Source organism: Glossina fuscipes, unplaced genomic scaffold (assembly GCF_014805625.2).
Source record: "Glossina fuscipes isolate IAEA_lab_2018 unplaced genomic scaffold, Yale_Gfus_2 90, whole genome shotgun sequence".
Taxonomy (NCBI): Eukaryota; Metazoa; Arthropoda; class Insecta; order Diptera; family Glossinidae; genus Glossina; species Glossina fuscipes.
This window is the reverse complement of record NW_023998444.1, coordinates 2,363,213-2,381,701: the sequence shown is the minus strand read 5'-3', so window position 1 is coordinate 2,381,701 and position 18,489 is coordinate 2,363,213. Positions and strand designations below refer to the sequence as shown.

The 18,489-nt window shown below is 34.4% G+C and overlaps 1 protein-coding gene across 1 annotated transcript; it reads right to left on the bottom strand.

Moving 5' to 3' along the window:
* Window positions 1–5,719: 5,719 nt before the first annotated feature.
* Window positions 5,720–18,308, bottom strand: LOC119638496 (esterase B1-like). The gene is made up of 4 exons (XM_038035305.1): window positions 17,983–18,308; window positions 8,435–8,747; window positions 7,487–8,380; window positions 5,720–6,235 (listed from the first exon to the last, which is right to left on the bottom strand). The coding sequence occupies exons 1-4, from the start codon at window positions 18,024–18,026 to the stop codon at window positions 5,789–5,791; spliced, it is 1,698 nt and encodes a 565-aa protein (XP_037891233.1). The 5' UTR covers window positions 18,027–18,308; the 3' UTR covers window positions 5,720–5,788.
* Between the last annotated feature and the right edge of the window lie 181 nt (window positions 18,309–18,489).

The following is an 18,489-nucleotide window of genomic DNA, read 5'->3' as shown; positions in this document are numbered from 1 at the left end:
ACAGGCAGGTGGAGACATAAGTCATGGAAATTTCTCAAGTTATTTCTGCATTTTCAAGTTACGAGCAGGTAACGCATGCGATCTATGCTACAGCAAGAACAACAACGTGCAGCAAACTGTTTTCGTCTCTCCAACCTGGACAATATTTGAGGAATATTTGAGATATATGCTTTCCAGATCTTTAGAAGTAGACATCACGCCTTATAAGCCGCTAGCGGTTGTGCTGATGGAAAAGAACAGAGGGAACAAACGCGTTAGTGTTTCTGGACAACTTGCTATGTTATAGAGCCATACGAACGCGACATCCAAACTCTTAACCTGATGCAAGGACGAGGAAGGTAGAATGATATTTTGAGGATCAACAATCCGTAAGAGTCCATATCGATGTAATTGGAGAGTCATTTCGGAATGAATTCCTATCCCAGTGTACGAACACAAATTGGCGGTTGGCAGCCATTCCATCCAAGAAAAAAAAAACAGGCGAAGGCAAATGGAACAATATAGACAGGCCGATAAACAAACGTAAAGAGAATGAGAAAGGCAGACGAAAAAGGATAGAATGGGGGAAAAAGAGATAGAGATCGTTATGAAAAGACAGTCGGAAAAACAAATATATATGAACACGAACAGAGACGTTGAATAAAAGAGAAACGGAGAGAATATTTTTTCAAAGGTTCACTTCCATTTAAATAGAAAAGCGAAAAGACAATTCTTTACTTTAAAGCCTCCAAACGTAGAAAAAGCATTATTTTCTTCAAACAAAAGTTACCTAAGGGCGTAAGGTAAAACAAAAGTGAATTAGGTCTATAAGCCACACAGTGTGGATAAGTGGCTTTATCTTTATCTAAAAAATCTCTCTCTCATTCCGCAGCTACTCTGGTAGAAGCTTTGAAGTCATTGTTTTTTCTTTCCCACAGTTTGCGGAGTGAAGTTGACTGAGTTCGTTAATCGAACATTAGCATTTTAGCTGCCTTTGATGAGCAAGAGAGAGAATTTGCATGAAACGTTGTTGTACCCTGTTAGCGAATAAGTGTTTGTTACCTTGGTGATGCCAATTACAGTCACACCTTTCCCATCTACCTAATATATTTATTTCTTATCGCTAGACTATCGCATTTTTTTTTGTTTTTTTTTTTTTCTTTTTTTTTTGCTTTTGATTCTCTCGAAACGAAGACAATAGACAAACAAATGCTCAAATACAAACAAACTATTATTGTTAAAGTTGAGAGACTTAACGTATCATTCATTTATAATGTTTGTGTGTGTGTGTGTGTGTGTGTATGTGTGTGCGTGTGTCGACTTGTGTGTGCATAGGTATAACTTTATCTAAACTATCTTGTAATGAGAAAACTTTCAATGCTCATATAAAGGACGTTAAGATTGTCTTTTTGTTTTCTATAAAAAAACATTGCAATAAAGACTGCTTTTGTCTAAGCAATTGCCAGACAAATAAATAAACACATATGCATGTACCTAGAGAATGAAACGAGAAATTTAATAAAAGAAAAACAAAAATACACAGTTTACCATCTCTTCGAATAGAAGTGCAACCATAACCAATAAGAAAATTTGTTCTATCGTTTTTTTTTTCTTTTTATTAAAGTTTATAAAAAATTAAAATAAACAATTAATTTCTTGTTTTAAGAGAAATGCAACTGAAAGAATAAGTGGAACCGGAAGTGAGATTCTTAAAGGGAAATTTGTTTTATTTATTCTCGCCTCACATCTCGCCTCAGCCTTATAACCAGGTATCCCATGAAATATGATATACGGCTTTTAAGAACGTAATGTTCCACACACCATTCAATAAGTTTCCAATCCGATATTGGCAAATCCATATGACTTCTCGATAGTAGCAACATTCAAACGATACTTCTCGACATATTATGAAATTGCAAGATAAAGCGACATTTGTTATTTACGAATCGTATTTATATACCATACCATGTTATATACTATACTATACAAACAAATTTATACTATACTATACTATGTATATTATACTACATTAACGTATAGTATAGACCGTACTATAATGTATACTATACGACGCTATACTATACTATATACTATACTACACAATATGCTATGCTATATATATACGCACTATTTTATATACTATTCTAAATATATTATATTATACTATATATACCCCGCGCTATACTGTAGACTATGCTGCGCTATACCATACTATATACTGTACACTAGTACTAGTATATTGTGTAGTACAGCCTAGTATAGTATATAGGATATACACTGTACTAGTATGTAGTACAGCCTGCCATAGTACATAGGATGGTATATATACTGTACTCTATTATATATATTATAAACACTACATTACTTATATATGGAATATAAGAGATTCTGAATTTCCTTTGTTGGTTAAACATTGCTTTTTGATGAGAAAAATTACCGCCAATAATTAAAATTGGCTTAAAGATATTATGACGACTCTTGACTGTCGAAAAAATGAACTTGTGGTTGGTTTGCTGATTTTAAACATAGTCATATGAACACAGGCAATATTGAATACCTACTACAGCATGTCGCGTTTTACCACAATTTAAATTTACTATTGATGACGACAAATTATTAATGTGTCTATCGTACAGTTCCGGACAGAACGTACGTCATTCAGCTAAGAGAGCAAATTTTACGGAAAATGCGAAGCAAAAAAACCGTGTCCGAAATTCGAACATCGGCTTACTTGAAGCGGTACTTTCGATCAACATAATGAGGAACCTTATATTCGAAACAAAGTATCCCTATGACGAACACCTTCTCATTCCCATATATTAATTCATAAGCTCCTCTGTCATACGTAAAATGCATCAAGAATAAAGCAAATAAAAAACCTTGCTTATAAACTAGGTGTGGGACAAAGACGAATTTGTAACTTTCATCCTCACAACCGGTGGATGTGTCCGATTGCTGATCCGAGCCTTTTAATTCCCACGAACAATATTTTTTTTTCTAAATTTTCGATCGACATATGCTCTGCATACTAAATTAAAGTCCAGTTCTGTAGATATGGTTGTGCGAGGAGCCTTTATATAGCCCTTAAATTTTAGAAGGCTTCTATAAACAGTTCCACCAAGCTTTAAGCCAACATCAGGTGACATTTGAAAGTTAAAGTCTTTTCCTTCTGTGACTGTGAACGTAAGAGGATAGATATTTGGACGACTAAGAATGTACGCTTATTTTAAAGTACTTAGGATTTTATCAAAGTAGCACTACTAGCTCTACCGGCGTTGTTCTGTTGAGGCGGCCTTAAGATGATAACGAAAACACATCAGTGGCTTTCTGTCAATCAAATGTAGCAAGGGGCCGCGCAGAAGCCCAATGTGTTCGTTAGAAGTGACAGTATTTTCGTTGCATGGCTTGGACCGTCAGCTTTTTAGTGATAGACGACAGACCGTTGGACCAAAGAAGAAAGAAGAAAATGAATCAACTTAGGAATCTTTCTTCACCAGCAATACATTTACAAGTCTGTAAAGTATTCTCCCAAGTGCTATAGATGAAAAGATAGCATAGTCACCGGCATCAAGTTACCTTTAATTCACTTACTACAATTAATATACTTATCCTTTTTCTATAAATCGCTTCTTTAGTATTATAATATATTTTAATAGAAAATAATTGTTCACATTTTATGATTACTAATACTATTACTACTACACATCCTGCTATAGCTATTGCAGGTCGTGAAAAAACCGCATCGTAGAAAAAACTAAAACCTATAAATTTTAAATGAAACCGACATTCATTTAACAAAAAAAAGAAAGGGGAAAAAAGTTTTTGTACAAAAATTTTGTTTTTATTATTACGGTTTTCCATAACGTTCGGATTTAAGCAACCGCTGCAACCAAGAGCTTGCACCTTCACTCTATAACCGGAATAATTATTATTTTAATAAAATTACACTTTTTTTTGCGATCATAATCTCTTTTTCTTTCGTTTAATATTATCAGAAAATGCCTTTGGCATAAAATGCGAATAAATTTGATGCGAATAAAATAAATTTAAAAGATTTTAAAATTTAAACGTAATGAACACGAACATTAATTAATTTCAATTTTATGAAAATGCCTCATGGCAGGATACAAGAACAAAAAGTAATAAAAATAAAAACTACATATATAAAAAAAACAAAAAAAAAAAAATACCAAAAATTATCTCTCTAATAAATTGAACTGGAAGGCGTGAACTTACTTATAAATGTAAAGTGTCATCAGCAATGAATAGTCAATAATATCGTTTGCCTTATGCAAAACTAAAGGCGACTTCATGATAAAACAATTAAAAGCTCACTATAATTGAGCGCAGCCTGCCGTTAAATACGCTACAGCATCCTACAATTACTCATAAACCAGTTATCCTATTCGAACCATTCTCAATAAAGTTCATCCTTGGTCCGAAACATATCAGTGTATCGAGAAAACAAACACAAACAGACGGACAGCCGGACAGCCCGACACGCAAGCTTAGATCGATTCGGAAAATGATACCGAATCGATCGGTATAATAAAGAGTGCATCTATCCCAAGTTCTTTTGGTTATTGCATATATTTTCTTAAACTTAATACACCCAAGTGATGTAGCGTATAACAAAGAAGAAAATTATATCTGATCATGACCGTATTTTTTATACCCATTACCGTTACCCTAAAAAAACTAAAAAAACAGGAAAAAACTTATCTCCATACTCTAAAATATTGGGTGGGCGTGGCTGATTGTTTCTATATTTTGGAGAATAAAAGGGGATATTCCTATCATGGGTCCTCTATAATTATTGAGTAACGAGGAAACAACACAGCAAGTTAGTTTTTGGTACATTGTAGACGTGTCCTTTGCCCAGTTTGGATCATTTTCAAATTCTTTTGCAAATTGTTAGGCGATAACTCATTTTTGCGAAGAAGAGAATGTTTACCGCACATACTAAAGAGTTAGGCAAACGGACAGATGGATAGACCAAGAGGCGGAATTATTTTAGGTACACTACGAATTCGACACTAGTCAACCATATTAACACTTGACCAGGTTTTGACGGCTGGTTCTGAGCGTTAAAAATGTTCAAACAAAAAAAATTAAATTTTCTTATAGTATAGCCATGGGTAGGATTGGCCGATTTTTCTCATTTGTGCACAGATTGTATAGTATCAGCCGTTGAATATATTTTAAATTTTTGTAGGTTTATCTGCTGCAATGTTTTTGGGTAATGAGTAAAAAAGCAGTCTTTATTGCTTTTGTACCGAACCGAACTGCTCCCAGCTTGCATGGTGCTGCAGGCGCATCTTTTAACCGATTTGGACCAATAATCACCTGTTTGCAAGAACTTTCAGTTTTTGTGATAAATTTGAAGTCGATGACTTTATTTTTGCGACATTACGCAGACAGAAAGACGAATGAGCGGACGGACGGATGCGCTTGAATCGATTCAAAATTGGATGCTGCTCAAAAATATACATAGTGTACTCGGTTTCTGAAGCTTCTTTCTGGCTGTTGCAAACAGTTTGACAAACTGAATAAACTCCTTATCCTTCGGTGATGGGTATTAAATGAGAAGCAGTCTTTCTTTTTTATTTATTTTCATATTTATATTGTAGCCCCTTAATTTACTTGCACAAATATTTTAATTACATATTAAATGAATGAAAAGAAGAAAACGAAAATTAAACAAGTAAAAATATATTCTCAAAAATAATGTATTATTATCTAACTATTAACATTATATGTATAAAAATATATATAAATATATCTGTGAGGTAGCTTTAGCGGATTGTATTCATAGTTTGCCTTTTGTATAAAAGCTATTCCATACGTGCATTTTTTCCAATTCTGGCAACGGAATGTATTCAATTTTATTGGAAATATTCAAACATTTCATATCATCCTCCTGCGCTAGAGGTTCAAATTTCACTTGCTTCAACGATGGACAATTAGGATCACCGTTGGTTGCAAAGCTGGTCCATATATCGATCATTGTCTGCGAAATATGAAATTCGGGTGAATTTTCATTGAGTTTATTTAAGAGTAGAAAACGGAATAAATAACAGAGATCATCGCCATGACAGGTGCCTCTTATCTCCGGCCCACAAAAGAAATTACGCATGGCATTAGCGTCCGGTGAATCATAATCAAAACGATACAAATATGTTGAAGCTTTAGCATTTTTGATTCGAGATCGACATGTCCGGTAAATCGGATGCCAAAATTCTCTATAGGATTCCAACTGTCGATAATGAACAGAGAAAGGAAATTATTTTAACTCAAAGTGTCTCTTAAATACTCCTACATAATTATTTACGTCCTAATTAGTTAAACTCTAAACTCTAGCTATGATAAATATTTTTTACTGCTGATTACTCTAATTAATTATAATTTCATTACATTTTTGATGTTGTGGTTATGTCAGTTGACATTTTGAGGTTACGTTATGATATTTTTTTTAGTGTTTGAATTAATGAAAGTCATTCTTTTTTTTCAAGCATGCAATGCAATTTGCTTGTTATTCGACCTTTTCCAAAACTTAAATACGCATAGCTTGAGTTAAGTCCATTTAAATTCTTAACGAACGTTTTAACAATCAACCTATGCTTGTGTTAATGTTTCAAGGCGTAAAAGGCAAAAAAAGAGGCAGCTAAAAACACTATAGCGGGCCATTGGCCCTGCAGGTATTCATGTAATGACTTTTCAAAACAATGTGGTTTATGGGAAGTAGTCGAAGAAGTGGCCAGCTCTCAACCGTTTTCAATAGCGTAGGTCCTTGGGCCAAATACGTCAGTGCACAAAATTTAATCAAAATATCTCAGAAATTGAGGTCTGTAGACTGAACACAGGAAAGCATGACATACGAACGTACAAAAAAGCTTAGATGCTGAATTTATGGCTATAATAAAAGATAGGTCCTTCTCAAATCCTTGTGGGAATAGCGTACATCCTCACGAATTTAATTTACGCTTGTACCACAAGCGCTACACAATAGGATACAAAAATTGATTGACCGATGACTGACCTTGTGATGGTTGGAACTTTTTGGCATCACGCCATTCTCGGGAACCAGGAACTTCTATATTTGTAAGAACATGATGCCACTAACATGTACTTTTGACAAGACATTTTAGACAGAGTTATTATTTGCAGATTTATTAAAGAAGCGTCTAATTTAACCCAACTTTGGGCCAGTTGTTTCCCGTTCATTTTTTAAGTAGTCTGCTTTGGAGCGAAGCACTTGATTTCATACTTGATTTGTGGGCAGGGCGAGAGAAAGAGTTTTGCGAAGTTTCGACCTTTTTCGGACATACCAGTTTCGCCGACAATAACCGACAATCGAAAGTACATAGGAACGGAGGGACGAACAACCCATAACAATTATCAAGAGTAAAAAACATACCTGAGTCACATGTCTGAGGATTATTTTATCTTATATATCTTCAACCTTCAGCGACAGATATAAGAAAAGTTACGACAACTTAATTCTTACCTCCAAAAATTTCATAACATTCTTCAGGTTACAATCTTCGTTACCGAAGTATGTTGTTTTCAATATACCAGCCATTTCTAAAGAACTCTTTGATTTACGTTCCACTTGTAGATCTAAAGGTAAGAGATTCTCACAATTGCCCACTTCATCTAAGGTAGCTTTGCGCCTCATTACTTCTGGATAAAACAGTAGGCCTTCAAAGCTAGTGCCACCTATCAATAAAGGTACATCGTTATTGCTCCAAGTTTTGCTCAACATATCTTTTGGATCCTCTGTTAAGATACTGCCAACGCTACAATAAGGTTCAACGACAGGTCCAAAAGCCATTAATATACGATTATGTTTTTCTTCTTTACGCACAACGGAGGGCACTGCTTCTTGTATAGTGGCTGCTGGAATTGTTTGTAAAAATTTATAAATTTTATGAGACTTCTCTTCGCCTTTGTATCCCAAAGCTATAGCCAAACGAAAAGCCCATTGATTTGGCGGTGATAAAGTCCATGGACATAAAACGCTGCCCGACATAATAATAGCTTTATGTATTAAACCTTGCGCCGCATCGCTTAACATGCACAAGTGAGTTGAAGAACCGCCAGCACTTTCACCAAAAAGTGTTACATTATTCGGATCCCCACCAAAGCAAGAGATATTGTCTTGTATCCATTTTAAGGCCATAATTTGATCTTTAAGACCAGCATTGCCTGGTACCTGAACAGCGGGATCATCTAAACTAAGAAAACCGAAAGGACCCAAACGATACGCGATAGTAACTAAAACCACATCTCTTGACATAAAATAATCGGGACTGTACATATCGCGGGTAGCTTCGCCAATTTGAAATCCTCCTCCAAATATCCAAACCATGACAGGACGTTTCGAATACGGTACGGCAATCTACGTAAAAAATATTTCAATTAATAATTAAGCAACGAATAGCAAAAATCTCACCTCGTTTGTAAAGATATTTAAGTATAAACAATCTTCGGAGCCTTTGTGCTTCTGAAAGAACATATTAGCTTGCATTGGCACTGCTGCCGGGCCAGTGCAATCTAATATATCTAACCAGGGTTTCACGGGTACCGGTGCACGAAAACGTAAATCACCCACTGGCGGTTCGGCAAAGGGTATGCCTTCAAAACTGTAATAGCTTTTACCCCATACCGTTAAACGTTTAGCACCCTTCACTGGACCTGTAAGAGTCTTTAAAACGACTGTAGCGCCAGTGTTCAGACGATGCTGTTGCAATTTGTAATTCAAAGCCCTAAAAATATAAATAAAAGGAAAAGAAACAAATAAAAAACTATGAACACATTTTCCTTCGAAAGTAAGCTCGAATAACGACTAAGATCATAGCAACATTCCTTGTTAACAGTTTAGTCTGCCGGAAGAATTCATAAAACACACGATCGTGATAATCCGTGTGATCGTGATAATCCGCGTAATCCGTGTGATCCACGTAAGCTTCACTTTGCAGTGACCTTCCTGCTCAACTCGTTTAAATATCCGGTCCGCCTCTGCGGCCGAGTAGGCAAAGAATCTCGATTAACAGCTCAATGGTTGCGGGTTCAAATATCAAGTGCGGTAGAGTTTTCAATAAAGCTGACAGCCTTAGATGCTAGTGTTTTAAGACTTTAGTCTTAGAATTTATTTCTCAGGTTAAATTAATGGTAATAATAACAGCTTTCTATCGGTGAATTACAAACAGGAAAAATCACGGGCCAGCAGAACTGTACGCTGTGTATGTGTTATTCTAAAAAAAGGAAATCATTCACTCGGTTGAAGGAAAACTTGTATATAATATTTATTTCGGTTCAAGGAAGAGCCGAAGGGTTATAAGCTTGTAACAGATGGCAATAAATTTTTTTCGATAAGTTCAGTTCGTGCCTGTAGATACGACCACTGGAAGTACTCTTATTATATCGATCTGAGTATGTCTGTTCATCTGTCAGTTCTCTATCAACTCAACTCTTCTCAACTCAGAGTTACCACTTTTTAAAAAATTTCGATAAAATTCTTTACATGAATATGTAGAGACCGAACGCTATTGAAAATAGATCAGGTTGGTCTACTTTTTCAACTACTTCCTATATAATGCCTTACTTTGAAAAGTCCTTAGTGAAGATGTGGCCATAGCTCACTATCAACTATAAAGCCATCGACCAATATCCATAGCTACTAGATATTTAATTATCATGTGCAAAGACTATTGATGTAATCACCTTGTTCTATAATAAGCGCAGTAATCATTTCCTTTCAGCGCACGATTTCAAAGCGAGGGATAAAATATTCCAACATAAGGTTGGGCATAGAACAAAAGATCATTCGGTCAAAAGGGGTAAAACTATGTGGTACTAATACATAAAAGGGTATCCATTAGATCTTGAAACATCCATTAAAAGGTTGACCGATTGAAATTGAATGAATTTGTAAATGTATGTGAGACATTATAAGCAAAACGTTTAAAACGGTTGACACATTGAATCCTCTCCAGATTAATAAACGGCAACTGGAAAAGACTTTAAGATCGTTGTTAACAAGACACCTGGGAAAAGAATGCGCAATAGTTTGTTTAACTCGAAGAGGCAAGGACAGACTAAGATTGCATAATGAGTATAAAGCATATTATTGCAGAACTGTTGTGGATGGGGTGGTCAAATGTTACCCCAAGTTATAGTCCAGAAGTTAAATGAAATAATTAAATATTTCAATCTGCAGGTTGAAATATCAAGCTCGAGGAGAATTGAACATTAAGGCCTTACCCTTGCTTATAATAATGCCAAGCGTATGTTGTCCAACAGCCAAGAGTATTTACTTGCAAAAAATTCTTTTATATTTCATAAAAAGGTTTGGGTGGCTCTATCTCAAGTACTACTGTTACATCTGTCCGCATAAGCTTAATACACCCCGTATCACGTGGTTAAAAATATCGTTCTTACATGGATTAGTTTCTCTATGGTAAAATTCGACATATTCCCCTTTTCATTGCATAATAGCGAAATGTATGTGGACTAAGAACCGGTTTTCCGCACATTTTGTTGCTTTTTTTTGTTGTTTTTTCTTTTGTTTGATGCTTAAACAGCCGGCTTTTGCTTTGTTTTCATTACGACAAGCAAGCATTACTTACACTAAACACGTGCAAGCAGCGCAAGCAACTATTTCCTATTACGGGGAGAGAGAGAGAGAGAGCGCTTGTATGTGCAATTGCGTAATGCGAGAATCTATCCTATATTCAATCTTTACTTTGTTAAGAATTCAATCCCAATTAGATTTTAATGTAATCCGTCCTTTAATGGATAAATCGGTCATCATATGTTTGCTTAAGAAATCTCGTATCGTGTTAATCGTTGGTTAAATAAATAGTTTGAGCTTTTTCTTAAAATGTTCGCACTATATGTACATAAATTACTGATATGAGGAAAATGTTTCTCGTACTCATACGTAAGTATTTCAAGCGTAAGTGGTTTTTCAATTTTTCAATCAAATCAAGTAATTAAAGCAATTTCTGGTGGCGATTGCATGTACTACTCTCTTATGTAATAACTTGATTTGTATGTTACTGTATATTTTGAAATTTTATAGTGTGTAGAGAGGAGATTATTGACTCAGGTTAAGTAAGTGCATTAATAATAGACTTTATAAAAGGAAATGTAAACATTTAACCCGAAGGCAAACCCAATATTCGCAGCTTAGAGAATTTAAAGCTAATGCTTCAAAATTGCTTACATGTTACATAAGTCATATTCTCTTTGTACAGTATATTACGTAAAAATTGTCTACCTGTTATTCCTAGGCTATGTTGATAATGTGGGACTTTATACCTCACACACTATCGACTACTTTTTATTTGTAGATAATAGTCGCTTCGTAGAGAATCTAAAGCTAATGCTTTACAATTTTTTCCATGTTAAATAAGTCATATTCTCCTTGTGCAGCATATAAAGTTATTACATAAAAATCGTTTACCTGTTACTCGTAGGCGATATTCACTCTCTGTATATAATGTAAGATTTATACGTCACATACTATCGTTTACTTTTCATTTGTAGATAATAATCGCTTTCTAGAGAATCTAAGATAAATAATCGAAATTGTTTACATGTTTTTTTGGCAAGTGTTATTCGCTTTGGAGGGGTTTGTAAAGTTAACGAACCAAATTCGCTTAAGTGCTGTATGGAGATAATGTCCCTCCTGTAGAGAATGTAAAGTTGAATGAATCTACAACTAACACATGCAAACCGCTTAAATATTATTTTATAGACGATATGCGTTCGGTAGTAAATCTGACGTAATGAAAAGAAAACCGTTTACGGTTTTTTTTTTTGCAGTCGATATACCTTAGTACCTCAGAATCTACAATTCGTGTATACAAATTGTTTATCTAATATTCGCAGGCGATGTTCGCTCGCTGTTTGTCGCTGCGTAGAGAAACTAAGCCAAACATATATTATTGGTAAGCGATGTTCGCTTTGTAGGGTAAGTTAACAAACGGAATTCGTCTAACCGTTATTTTCAAGCGATGCAGGAAGAACGTCTGCATAATATTTATATATACATAATGATTTGGAGGCGATAGTCGCTCTGTCAGAAATCTAAGGCTTTTACAGGACAACTGTTCAAATATTATTTTGTAGACGATATGTGTTCAGTGGTAAATCTAACGAAACGAAACGTTTAAAGGTTGTGCGATTGGTTCTTGAAAATCACCTATTGGCTATTCATAGGTTCCGGTCTCGATAGGAGCTCTAAGGCTGATAAACCCAAATCTGTTATACAAATGCTATTTGCTCTGTACATAGCCTAAGGTTGAAAGATGAAAATCTCTTAAGTCATCTTTGCAGGCGACATTTGTTTTATGCAGAACATTATATATATATATATTGTTGACAGTGACTATCCGTTCTGTAAAGAAATCAAGGGTGATAAATGAAAATCGTTTTGCTGCATGTTAGCCAGATCAAGTTACAGCTAATCCATCTATAGATTTGCTAAGGGCCCCATAATATTCATTCGACTGTATGAAGTAGTCGGTCACTCTATAAAAATGTTTCCAGTTTATTTATCACCAGATCGAAGCTATGCTTTAGTCTTAACTTTAACTATGCAGCAGCAACTTGACTCAAAGTCTTTTTTTTTAGTTCCACTAGTGAGTTACATACTCTCTTTAGTGGTGCGATGCAAACGAAAAAAATTTTCTTGCATGAGCCGTTCCCGCAAGCTCGTGAACTTTAACTCAAATGTGATCACGCCTTTTTGATAAGGGGTGATACCAATCAGTTATGAGGATCGCGAGAGTAATTAAAATATTATTGTCTTTAAATTCGCATATATTTACTCCAACAAGCTCTATATGTACATATAGAAAAACCATATTCTCCCAAGCCAGCATAATAATATTCCCCGGCATTAGACTCAGTAAATAAAAGTGCAATCTTGTTTATCAATGGCGACAATGATTCGAAATCTTGGGTTTTTTTTTTTCAAAATAGCGCGTGCATCCAACAGATAACACTATCTATCGATTAGTATTTCGCTAGCTCGTTACTTTTTACTGGTCAGCATTGAGCTTTTGTCGACCGGCTTGTAATGGGTTTTAATACATTTACCAGAGTTCGGTTAAACGCTGTCCCTAACAGCAGGCGAAAAGCCCAAAAAAAAGCGAATAGGAAGACAAGACATTGTGAGATCTCTTACTGATCATAACGCTGTTCAGCTTTTACTGTTTCCAATGAAAGGATTACACGCGTTACATATGAAGTGAAAAGTTTTTTATATTTTTAATTTTCAATAGTGGGTACAATGCGAACGGAGTTTTTGATGTGGAAATCTTATAATTAATAATAAGTAATATATGTATATATATATATGTATGCTTCGATGATAATAATGACGATGAATATATTATATTCGTATATAAAATAATAAATAATGCAATGTCTACAATGCAATGTAAGGTAATAATCGCATTCTATGTTTGTGTAATGTGTTTGTCTATTTATTGTTTATACGCTTTTTTATATATATACGTACATATAAGCATATATACATATAACATATAACCTTTGTAACATTTTGAATGTTGCATACATTCGCACGAACTTAATATATCCTCGCATCGCAAAGACTGCAGAGTATAGAAATAATTTATACGCAGGCATACATATGTATGCAACACTTAAAAGGACTTAAGATGTACTCACCGTTCGATTCAAAAGCACTTTCTAAGTCGATCTAAGCTTGTCTGTCTAACCGTCCTGTAATCTTATGTTCAAGGTACAGGATGAGCGCTATTGACAATGGCTTGGATTGGACAACTTTTGCGACCACTTCCCCTATAACGCTTTCTTTCGATAAATCGTCATACGAATAACTGTAACGTTGTGTAGGGCAATTTATGGTGGGCCTTAGCCCATTATAGCGGTTCTACTAGTCTTTTTTAATTTTTCCGCTTTAATATTAATATTAGTATTGTTATTATTAATTATTATTATTATTAATTTAGTCAGAAAAATAATTTCTAAGGTTAAAATCTTGAAGTACTAGAATCTAACAGCTATCGGCACGTTTGCTTTAGTAAATAACAACAATTATTGAAGATCAAAGTTTGTTTCTCGTAAGATGAAATTAATTCATCTCCAGACGTGTATATTAACCTTTGTAATCGCTGATGACTGCAATCATTAGTGAAAAGTACTCAGTCGAAGAATTCTTAAGGAACCTAAGAAATAGAATAGGCGGAATAGAACCACAAAAAAAAAAAACCAAGGATGAAGAAAATTGTACCAACATAACGCGACGCCATTTTAATATTTTTTATACCACCTTCACATGCTCCCCCTTCAACTAACGAACTTTAAGCTTTGAAGAATAGCTCTAATTAGATTAATGATATCCCTCAGCGGTTGATGACGTGTTAACGTGTTCTTGAAAACCATAGTTATGTACAAACCGTATATAATTCGACAGTAATTCTTCTTACACTTCATACAGGTGCTTAATTTTTTTACCCCCTAATATTGACGTGCAGCGCATGATGATCTGCCTTTGAACTAATCAAATTATGTCGACAGTCGATCATCGAGCAAACTTATTATATTAGAATCCGATATAAAAACACTGTAGTGATCCACAATTTACAATTGAAAACCTTTGACTACCCTACTGTTGTTCATATATCGTATAAAGCCGTTGTATGGAAAGCGGTCAAAAAGGTAGTCCAGGCCAAATTATTTTCAATAGCGTTCGTCACTCGGTCAAAACAGGTCAACGTACTAAAGTTTATCTCAATATAACGATAACTGCTGTAAATGCGTCACAAGAAAGCAAGACGGACAGATGGACAAACGTCCCTAAATCGATTCACAAAACGGTTCTCAATCGATGCGTATAATAAAAGGCGTGTCTATCTATAAGTCATGTGTGTTGCATACATATGAAAAAGATTTCACCCCTCCACCCATCGTTCCCAAGCAAATGTTACTTTCAAAAAATGTCACTCTATACAACGACCAAAAATTGTGACTACAGATAAGTTCTGTCCAAACAAGTAAGGCTCACTTACCACTCAAAGCTAAATCTGTTGCCAAAGAAATGGGCTCACCTGTCCACCTATCTTTCACAGGTAAGTGGTACTTCACTTTATATCACGACCACAAATTGTGGCATACAGCTTTCACAATCGTCGCCCACAGAGAAGCTCGCACTTGAAAAAACGAGGCCTACTTACTATTCAAAGCAAACTTTGCTTTCAAAGAAAAGGGCTGACTTATTGACCTATGGTTCAGTGACTCTCTTCATAGTAAGACGAAGAGTGTGCGGTTCCCGCAACTAGAATAAAACTTGGATTGAAAAACTACATTTTCTATTACATTTTTGTTCAGCCTTCTCCCCCCTAAGTGTTCAACATCTCGTTGAATGTTGTTTGTGTATTCATGGTTGAAATATTAAACTTTTCATCGCTAATTTGCAAAAATAAACTGAATTTGGTTTTAATTACATCAAATTACAAATAAACTAATTATTAAGTAAATAATGAATTAGATATACACACATACGTATAAATACATATATATAAATAAATGGTAGCCCCTTCCTAGAAAAATAAAAAAAAAAAACTTGAAAAAGTTGTATCTCAACCCGAGGCCCTGGGAAAAATGTAATAGGAGACAAAACAAGCACAAGATAAACACTTTTTTTAAATAATACAACAAACATGCAAATATCGTGTAACAAAATAGCTATCGGCTAATAATGTAAGCGTATAAAAAAAAAACTAAAACCTTTTAGAATTTTAAATAAACATAAATAAAATTCATTTTATTTAATGCGTTTTTTTTTTTTTTTGTTTTTTATTCTGACTTTGTAATTAACCTTTCGATCATTTTGTTTATTATTTTTTAATTTTGGAAAAAAAAAACCACACAAACAAAAGAAAAGTCCGGTCACACATATTTGCGACATCGTTACGAAGCGAGTATGGAAAAAAACGGTGCAATAAACATTTTAATGTACGCTATTAATAAGTGTGAAATTAACAACGATTTATAATCAAATGAAGAACCGACGATAAGCGGAGGCATATAAGGAACCTTGAAAAGTAATTAGCCAGGGCTTATGTTAAACATTGTTAAGTCATCTCTCGACAGTAAGCAAATACAAAGATCGATTTGATTGATCGATTCATTGACAAAGAAAGATGATAATGATATGAAGAAGCGACGAAAAAGCTTTAAACAACAAGAGGAAGAGAATAGCGAATGTTGGTCGACAAAGGAATATCGTTCATTAAAAGAGTCTCCATAAGAAGAGGGAAAATGATTTTCAAAGATTACTACGTAAGATAAATATATAAACATCGTTTAGTTTAAAGTTCAGTCTCGCCATTAAGCGATCATTCACACGTAAGGGTGCACAAGTTTTGATCGAAATATATGCCTACAAGGCTTCCAATTAGTCTTCAAGGTATTATTTTATAAAGATTTATCAAAATTCTTGACCCATTACATTATTGATTATAGTAACAGCCGCAAATCTTTGTGCGAGATTGGCTCAGTTTGGCCACACTCGTGAAGATCGTATGTCGAACATTGCAGACTTTAAAAAATTGTGCATTTTTTTCTTGTTTACTAATTCAAATTTTTATAGCTGGATTATAACGAAAACGGGTGGTGGATCGGTGGAGATCGGGCACCCATCTCTCAGACTGCGATCACTACCTATTTCTTTGTCTTTCTCTCGCTTTTTTCTCACCGTCATTTTTTTACACGTGTAGTGAGCATTCCCATATAAAAAGAGAGGTGGTATGTAGGCTTAATGACTGGGGAAGAAGAACCACGTTGCATTGTATAATGCTTTATGCGGTCTCTTTATGATACAAAGTAAATAAGCGCCTCAGTCTTGAACTCGTCTCAACGGGATATGATATGTCGTTTTTGACGAGATGCACTTGTAAGCAATCTCTGAAGCCTGTCAGTACGAGATGACATACTATGTCTATTTTAAAGTGACCCTATTTATATGCAGCACAGTGCACCTAGACAGAGTAACTAATTAACATCCCTCCTAATCAATCCAGACCATGTCCCTTAGTGGGCTCGTAGCTGGAAGTAATTTAGCTGTATTTAAATGTAGCTTTTCTTATGCAAGTAAATAATTGAAACCTTAACATGGCAATGCGGGCCAAGGTGAACCTTTCATTTAGGAAAAAAAAAGAGCATTGATTTCCTGGAAAATGGGCCAAGCTAGTTAGCGTAAGTGTTTTCATATAATTACTACAACTATTGAAAATGACCGAAAATTGCGCTGCGTCAGATGAAAGGTCTGAGCGGTCAACTGCCATGAAAAATTTAACTTTTGATTTCGGTTTCACCCAAGTTTCAGCTACGCAAAAATGTCTCTGTTTATCCCCTTGTAGACTATATACACCAGAGAGATCTTTAAATGTAAATGTGTCAACTTCTAGTAGAAGATAACAGGAAGTCTTTGATAAAAGAAAAATTTATCGCTCTTGCAATACAATATACGAAGCAATTGTATAAAGGCTTGGAGTCTTATCTTGCATTCACCACACAAAGCTGTTAGAAGCAAACATAAAGACTCGTAAAATTAATGGAAGATTCGGCTTTGTAGCACTAGGTTTACCGATAACCTACAGCTGTTCAAAATACTTGTGAAAAGTCGTCTAAATAGTCTGCATCCTTAAAAAAATGGGGTAAGATTTATACGAACAGTCTTATGGTCAAATATTGGACTATTAAGCATAGCGATGAAGTGTTTGCTGTAACTGAGCTGAAGTGAACTTAATTTAGTTCGCGTAATATATGCGAAAACCTTCATGTAAAAATATTTTGTTTTTAATGTTTTCTTTGATGTTTCGTTTTTTTAGTTATGCCTCGTCCAATCATAAATTTGCATTGCATGGCAATAAAATGCAAAAAAAAAGAAAGAAAAAAAAAAATAAGCAAAATTTGTAATTGCTCTCGTTTTCTTGGGAAACTTACTTAAATGTATATTTTAGCATATCCCAGACCGTTAGATTGCTCATGATTTTTGTTTCAATACACGTTTCACGAATTTTGCACTTTTTTTTTTATGTTTATTATTATTATTATTTGTAACACGACTAAGCAATTCAAAACACGCACATACCTCAACCAAACATATTACAGTGTTTTTAAATGGAATGATTGATGAATTAAATACGGTTTCGATTGTTGCGTAAATCTCAAGTCAAAATGGATGTATTTTACTGGCAAAAAATTATATTAAATTTACTAACATTTTAGATTAATTTTTTTAAATAAAAAAATGTATTTAATTTTTGAACTTGCACTGCAACAATTTCGTATAAATTTTTTTTATTTATTTATTTATTTTTTATTTTCTATTAATAAAAGATTTTCTCTTTTCTTTATGCATTGATTTTCTTTCACATAAACAGATAAGCACAACAAACACAACGTCACTATGACATTAATAGAAATGTATTATGTTTATGGCGAAGCATT

What these genes read in the sequence shown, in the direction of transcription:
- LOC119638496 (XM_038035305.1), bottom strand. Translation starts at nt 18,026, where the DNA reads ATGAGCAATCTAACGGTCTGGGATATGCTAAAATATACATTTAA. An exon ending in TAAATATCTTTACAAACGAG is followed by an intron (nt 8,381 to 8,434) that starts GTGAGATTTTTG and finishes TTTTTTACGTAG; the next exon opens with ATTGCCGTACCGTATTCGAA. An exon ending in ATGTTATGAAATTTTTGGAG is followed by an intron (nt 6,236 to 7,486) that starts GTAAGAATTAAG and finishes CATTATCGACAG; the next exon opens with TTGGAATCCTATAGAGAATT.